At 40.3% G+C, this 8,504-nt stretch overlaps 1 protein-coding gene across 1 annotated transcript in view; it reads right to left on the bottom strand.

Annotated features, from left to right (window-relative positions):
* Window positions 1-5,269: 5,269 nt before the first annotated feature.
* The window catches only part of LOC120046299 (signal transducer and activator of transcription 5B-like), a 37,015-nt gene continuing 33,780 nt past the window's right edge, over window positions 5,270-8,504 (bottom strand). Inside the window, exon 19 of the mRNA XM_038991388.1 lies at window positions 5,270-8,130. Within this exon, the coding sequence (XP_038847316.1) occupies window positions 8,004-8,130 (127 nt within the window). The 3' untranslated portion in view covers window positions 5,270-8,003. The remainder of the gene's footprint in view (window positions 8,131-8,504) is intronic.

Raw genomic sequence — 8,504 nt, 5'->3', positions numbered from 1 at the left:
TACTTCATATCAGTTAAATAACAAATACAGCTGAAAGCAGCCATGGCGGGGTTCAAGCCATATGGCACCAGAGCGCCGCCATCAGTGGATGAGGTACTTCTGTACTCCTTAAGACGCCTGCCAAACTCAAAATCAAAACAGCTGCCAGTAAAGTTACTTTACATTTCACCGTAACCCCTTTACAGTGTAAAGCTGAAATGTGGCATGCATAGACCATGGGCTGTCTTGCGCAGCAAGGGTGTGAATAATTTCAGTAGGCACTTTAACCAGTTAGAGCACATTACAATTGTGGAGAAGCCAACTTCAGGAGTTCCTCCTGACCCAGCCCAACACTCCTACCAGTGTCCTCTGGCCAGCCCCACTTTGGACCACTCTCCAACACTAAGTGAGCTTCAATGAGCTCTTTAAAGTTCTGTCTCCATCTCTCTATCCTTCACCTCCACATTCCTATACTTCATGTCTGCCCTTCTCCTCCAACTGTCTCCTGAACTCTCTTCATCTTTGTCATTAACATCACGGTGTTCTTCTATGTACACTGCTATGTTGAAATCTTTCGTGTTTCTCAGCCTCAGAGACACGTTTACCGCCTCCAGCTCCTAGGTATTCAGAATCCTTCTTCCCCCATAGCCCACTGTCACCTGGCCATTCTTATACAGGAAAATACCCTGTCGTCTTACACCACAATTGTTATGGCAACAGCACTGGATTTGGGGGAGAGGTTTCAGGGGAGGATGATATACTGGCCATGAGAATCTCCACAGTCTTCGGTGGGGAGTTCAAACTCATCTGTTCAGAAAGATCACATTTACTGTTTGTTGACATTGTCCCTGCCAGGACACCATTGTCAATTTTAAAATAAGAGTAACACACTCAAAATGAAAAAAAAATAAACACTGAGAAGAAATGATACTATGGAAAGCAGAAATGGAACGCTTCCATCTGTGTGAATGTTAACTGCAACAAAAAAAGGAACTGAAAGGAAATCTTTAGAGACGAAGGCTGTCACTGTGGAGCAGACAACCTGCGTCACCAAACATTCTCGCAGACACAAACTCATGTACCATTTCATTACATAGTAAGGTGTTAATGTAGTTACATAGACATAAGGGTTATATGGTTATATAGGTATAAAGTGTCTCAGAATATTTTAGTATGGTTGTTTCAGATACAAGAAAACAATTCATTATAGCAGTGACATACTTCAACCTCTGGACTGTGCCATGTTCCCTGCATTATAAAGACTATACCAAAGTCCCATTATCCATGAAAACCAGTACAGAAAGTGGTGGTTAATTTCTTTACTATCAAACGAGGAGACAGACTTATCGAGGAGGAGACAAACTTATCACACAAGTCAGAGTTACACTTTAACTAAATCTTTATTTACTTATTAATAAGGGAGCAGGTCAATACAACGCACATATAAAGTGAATCGATTGAGTGCTCTACGATAATGATGGCTGCTCGACGAATCACCCTGAGATGTTTCTTTAAGAGCCCGAGACCAAAGTACAAAAGGTATTTTATAGCCAAGATACACCCCTTTCAGTTAACATGATGAACAGGAGATGTATGGAATGGGTCACAAGGTTAAGATTTGTATGAAAGATACTTATAACTCACAGCAGACAGTATCTGCTGTAAAAACAGTTCTCTTTGTGTACAGACCAGGGTCTAGCCCTGGGGTCATCGCTCCCTGGTACCCTATAGAAAAGAAACATTACTGCATTCCAGAGTATGAGTTATCACTGTTACGCATCGTAAATCTCACAGAGGCCCATCCTCAGTAGAACACACACAGATGAGCGCTCTAATAACCCCTTATTCTGTTGCATAAAACCACCATTTGATGCAATAAAAGTACTACAACAATCTTGCAATTTTGCTCTCACAACAAATACATTTGACATAAATGCATACACAATGTGGTTTACAGAACAGTGCACCGCAGGCCTGCTCAGTTCAGAATCATAGTTTCACTTGCACTTACGAAAAGGGTTATACGAGTTGATCTGGTTGCTTTGCATTGTGCCTTATAGCTGATTCAACTCCATGATTTACAATGAAGTTGAGCGGCGACTAGTGTAGGCGGACTAGAGCTCAGTTTATATAAAGAAAATACTGATTTCAGTACCCAAAGAATAGCCTGCAATTACACACAACACTGTTCTGTGTAATTAATGGCTATTCTTTGGGTGGTGAAATCAGTTTTTGATCACTTAATTTCATGTGACCGAGATCCAGTCCGACGACACTAGTCGCCGCTCAACTCCCTCGTTGAGTTTAGTTACCTACATCCCTTACTTAAAAAAATGATTATATTCACACACACACACACACAAAATTGTCACTCAAACTTGATTTAAAATTATTTATAAAACGTTTATTTCCGGCTCCTTCCCCCCTGCCCAACTTCAATGTAGGGCCCAGAATTTTTCCTGGTCTTGTTACATGGGAAAAACTCAGGGCACTATACTATATTTATAAGCAAACACAAGAAGATAAAATTACAGGACAGTTTAAAATCCATTTCACAAAGCAGGATCAATGTTCATCAACTGAATTTTAAGGTATATCTTGTTTGTGGAGTATTCAAAATTATGTGCTGGGAGTTTTTCATTTTATACTGTATACAGTTTATTCCATGCACCTGGAAATACTCTATGGGCCGGTTTCCAAGAAACAGATTAAGCATAGACTTAAAAATAATGTTTCTCCATTGAAAGTATTTAATCTCTGGTTGCACAAATACCTTTTTCCCCAAAAGGTATGGTATAATGGCAATGATTTTCAAGAACCCATAGTGAAATTTACATTAACCAGAAAATAGTTATTTCTTTGTTAATCAAAGTTAGCTTTCTGACTTCTTGGTTCTGCTTTGAGTAATACAACCCAGATATTCAAGACTAAAACCCACACAGTTAAGAAATACAGGTGAATTACAAATAAAAAGGACAATTTGTACAGTACTTTCCCATATACGTCTCGACTTGTACAAGAAAAAAAACTAATGCTGAGAAAATAGACTTAAGCAAAGCAGCAAAACAAATGGTGTCGTGAGTGGAAAAGCTCATATACACTCTGCCCATTTTACATTTGTTAGTAAACTTTAATTCACATACACATTTGCATGCCACATATTGGTAGTAAAATAGCATTATGGTGGTAAAACAGCACAAGAAAATAGCTAGCTCTGAATATATGCAGTAAATTTAGACAGGTAGGCACTATTTATTCTCTGCCTAAGGTGTGGTCACCTCAAATTCTCTGGGATGAACCCTACATCAAAGTATATTTTCCTGAGACTAGCCACATAGTAGTGAATTATGATCGATGGGGAGGGTAATACGGGTTTAAACCTGGGCTATGTTCAGTAGGCAAACACGGAACTTCACAGACAGAAATGTCAACAGAGTTCATGTGATTCCTTATTATAAAATGGGTGGTTCGAGCCCTGAATGCTGATAGCATACAGCCGTGGTATATTAGACCGTATACCACGGGTATGAAAAAAACATTTTTAGTTCTCTAATTACATTGGCAACCAGTTTATAAAAGCAATAAGGCACCTCAGGGATTTGTGGTATATGGCCAATATACCAAGGCTAAGGGCTGTATCCAGGCACTCCGCATTGCGTCGTACTGAGGAACAGCACTTAGCTGTGGTATATTGGCCATATACAACCCCCCTCCGAGCCTTATTGCTTAATTCTAACATGTCAGAGAGGCTCGGGTGTTCTTCATAACATACAGTGGCTTGCAAAAGTATTCACCCCCCCCTTGGCATTTTTCCTATTTGTTCCCTTACAACCTGGAATTAAAATAGATTTTTGGGGGGTTTGTATCATTTGATTTACACAACATGCCTACCACCTTGAAGATGCAATTTTTATTATTATTGTGAAACAAGAAATAAGACAAAAAAACAGAAAACTTAAGCGAGCATAACTATTCACCCCCCAATCAATACTTTGCAGAGCCACCTTTTGTAGCAACTACAGCTGCAAGTCTCTTCTGTTATGTCTCTATAAGCTTGGCACATCTAGCCACTGGGATTTTTGCCCATTTTTCTAGGCAAAACTGCTCCAGCCCCTTAAAGTTGGATGGGTTCCGCTGGTGTACAGCAATCTTTAAGTCATACCACATATTCTCAATTGGATTGAGGTCTGGGCTTTGACTAGGCCATTCCAATACATTTAAATGTTTCCCATTAAACCACTTGAGTGTTGCTTTAGCGTATGCTCAGGGTCATTGTACTGCTGGAAGGTGGACATCTGTCCCAGTCTCAAATCTATGGACGACTGAAACAGGTTTCCCTCAATAATTTCCCTGTATTTAGCACCATCCATTATTCCTTCAATTCTGACCTGTTTCCTAGTCCCTGCCGATGAAAAACATCCCCACAGCATGATGCCGCCACCACCATGCTTCACTGTGGGGATGGTGTTCTAGGGGTGAAGAGAGGTGTTGGGTTTGCGCCAGACATAGCGTTTTTCTTGATGGCCAAAAAGCTCAATTTTAGTCTCATCTGACCAGAGTACCTTCTTCCATATGTTTGCAGTCTCCCACATGCCTTTTGGCTAACACCAAACGTTTGCTGATTTTTCTGGCCACTCTCACGTAAAGCCCAGCTCTGTGGAGTGTACGGCTTAAAGTGGTCCAATGGACAGATACTCCAATCTCCGCTGTGGAGCTTTGCAGCTCCTTCAGGGTTATCTTTGTTGCCTCTCTGATTAATGCCCTCCTTGCATGGTCTGTGAGTTTTGGTGGGTGGACCTCTCTTGGCAGGTTTGTTGTAGTGCCATATTCTTTCAATTTTTTAATAATGGATTTAATGGTGCTCTTTGGGATGTTCAAAGTTAATGAATTTTTTTATAACCGATCCCTGATCTGTACTTCTCCACAACTTTGTCCTTGACCTGTTTGGAGAGCTCTTTGGTTTTCATGGTGCCACTTGCTTGCTGGTGCCCCTTGCTTAGTAGTGTTGCAGACTCTGGGGCCTTTCAGAACAGGTGTATATATACACACACCGAGATCATGTGACACTTAAATAAAGTCCACATATGTGCAATCTAACTAATTATGTGACTTCTGAAGGTAATTGGTTGCATCAGATTTTATTTCGGGGCTTCATAGCAAATATATATATATATATATGGATGCGTCACTAAAAAAAAGTTATTTTTAAATATTTCACTTCACCAATTTGGACTATTTTGTGTATGTCCATTACATGAAATTCAAATAAATATCCATTTAAAATACAGGTTGTAATGCAACAAAATAGGAAAAACACCAAGGGGGATGAATACTTTTGAAGGCACTGTATTTATAAAAAAAATAAAAAAATCTACCCTCCACAACGTTGCCCATGCCCTGCAAAACGCGGTGCTGTAAAGGCGAGGAAGAGCATACTAAAAGGGATGTGGTAATACAATCTCTTGCCTGGACATTGGTGTTGCCACTTCACAATTGTGGTCAGTGTCTTAAGGCACAGAAAGAGAAGCTACGACACTGCGCAAGTACTTCTGAATAGGCAAATAAGGTAGTAGCTGTATGTGGTACTTGAGATAAAAGGGTGGGTAGCTAAGTGTCAGGAACAGGGGTGGCGTGCCTGCAAATATAGGTAACAAAGAACATGATTGCATACAGTTAAAAAACAATATCAATACATGATCACACAGCCCATTCAAAATTGATATTTTCAGCGAATGGGTAACACTTAACGTTAACGTCTTAAACAACAAGGTATGATCTGGGCAAAAGGTAAATTTTTTGTTTTTAATTCATACTAAATTAATCAAGAAAAAAAGAGAGCAGGTCATTGGTTATCGCTGAGTTTCTAATGTAGTCTAATGAATTTGAGTAGCAATTCAATAGTTAAGTTACCAGTTAATTTGTTTAGAAAAATAAACTGATACACTAAGTGAAACTAGTTCAGTGTAATAAGCAAGAGTTTGAATTAAGGCTAGTAAACTTGGCATTCAAAGGCAGAAGATACTGTACATGTATTATGCATGTAATGTGAGGCAGAATGTACAGAGCACATGGCGTTTCAAACCAAGGGCCCCATTTTGAGGATGCAAAAGGTCAAAATACTGCACTATCGTATTTCAAATACTCAATGGTGGAATTCACTTCAAACATTTTAATTAATTCTGAATGCCAATTTTGTTACGTTGATGTTGAATTTAACGGTGTAGAGACGCAAGATTCAAATCACTTAATTGTTACATTCCAAACCAACAGAAACAAATGCAGCACTGAGCATTTCAAGAAATGCCGTGTACTTTGACGGTACCAACCTGAAGAGTAAAGGTACCTTTCCCTGAGAAAGAGCCTCCCTATCACCCATGATCTGTAGTACAATCAAGTGCACGATCTGGATGAACGCGTCAAACAGGGAAAGGGGGACACCTAGTCAATTGTACAACTGAATGCCTTCAACTGAAACATGTCTACCGCATTAAAAAATCGCACTTAAAATCGACATCCACGTCTTCGGAGCCCGGGGAACAGCGTAACCCGCCTTGCTCAGGAGCATAACGACAGTTTTTTTAGCTCGTCGGCGCGGAGATTCGATCGAGGAAACCTTTTGGTTACTGGCCCAACGCTCTAACCACTAGACTTCCTGCCGTTACCCAGAGGATTGGCTGTACGACGCACAGGACTGTTAGAAAAACATGACCTAGCCTCACTCCCAAACCATCCCTTCCACCGATGCCACGTAGCACCTTCCTAGATAACGTGCCGGACAGTAAATACAGATGTGGCCGATGTACCCAGTGTAACTTTAAGAACAAACGCACAACTTTCAGTCAACCCATCACAGGCAAGGCCATTAATATTAAATGTATCACGTGTTATACAAAAAAAATATATGGTATACCTGATCAAGTGCATTTGTGGTCTATGCCATGTAGGAAAAACAAAATGAGCTCTGAAAACATAGAACACAAGAGAAATATCAGGACTCTTGATCAGAGAAACTGTGGCTACACGTTTCGCGGAGGCTCGTCACAACAGCTCTCTGAGATACACGGCTATTGAACATGTTAAGGCTACTGGGGAGGGGGGGTACTGTTAATCTATTACTGAGAAGAGAATTGCATTGGATTCACCGTTTGTCCACCATGTCTCCTAAAGCTATGAACAAAGAGTTTGATAGACTATTTTTTACATAAATATGTTACGTCGATTTGTCTTGCCGGCCAGGTCTCCACTTGGTCATTTTGTACATATTATATATTCTAAGACTACTACATGTGCCCATCTCATCTCATTGAGATCTAAATTATTAGAGGTACACAAGTTGGTTTTTGAAATAGGCCACTGTAATTATATCTACGGCCACCGCACCTCCTGTGCGTAATGGTCATATGCCAACGTAATCTTTAATTAATGTTGCCTAGGTTAACTCAGCCCTATTTGTATGGATATAATCCTTTATGACCACATGTACCTCTGATTAACTAGGAGAAAAAATTAATTGAATTGTTTCCACACCCACCATGAGTCATGGTCATGTGAGGGGAAATGTGTACATTTTCGGATGTGAGCACTCTGTTTGACCTGACCAAGATCTTGTTCGGATCGAAACGTGGTCAATAAAGCTGTGAATTGGGAGCATAAAAACAGTGTGCAGGCCTTCCTGCTCTTTAAACATTTTCAGAATATGGCCATAAGCAGCATAGCTAAACATTTTTGTAAAAATATTGCTGTATATTGTAGTAACACACATTTCTACATTTTTCTCAGTACTTACTTCCAAACAAACCTTTTCTACTGTGCTTTTTCTTCAAGTACAATTAGTTATTTCTTTTAAATAATCAATTGCCACGTCAAGAAGATCAGAGAAGAATCCAAGAACTGTCAAATATTACATTTCACCTTTGAGAATTGACAAAAATAGACAATAGAAACCAATGGAACCAAAACCATTGGATGTTTTCTGGGTGCTTGCTCTTGTTGGAGTGCAGGGTCAGGGGTCAAAAGGTGAAAGTTCAGGACTGTTGGCCGTCCCACTGGTTGGCCATGGGCCGCCGCAGAAGCTCCTCCACGTGTCGGGCCACATCCATGGTGTCTTCCAGGTCAAACTCTCCATCTGCGTCCATCATGGGGTCACTTCTGCTGGGGTGGGAAGGGAGACATACAGACCGCAATCAGTAAGGCATAACGTTGTGCGATATCTGATAGAATATCTGTACCAAAAGCCGGACATGTAGAGAAAAGGAATCATTAGTGATGGGGGAAATAATCTATATAGTAGGGCTGTGGTATTGAACTCTTACCCTACGAGGTCCGAAGCCTGATGGTTTTCTGTTCTCCCTGATAATTAATTGCACCCACCTGGTGTCCCACATCTAAAATCAGTCCCTGATTAGAGAGGAACAATGAAAAAATGCAATTTGAAGTCCAGAGTTGAATTTGAGGGTAGTATTGTGTCGCAATATAATTGTTTTCAGGTTTTATATAGATACTGTGACTCCAAGTATTGATTTGCT

Source organism: Salvelinus namaycush, chromosome 4, assembly GCF_016432855.1.
Source record: "Salvelinus namaycush isolate Seneca chromosome 4, SaNama_1.0, whole genome shotgun sequence".
Taxonomy (NCBI): Eukaryota; Metazoa; Chordata; class Actinopteri; order Salmoniformes; family Salmonidae; genus Salvelinus; species Salvelinus namaycush.
The sequence above is the reverse complement of the archived record's forward strand: the minus strand, read 5'-3'. Positions and strand labels throughout refer to the sequence as shown.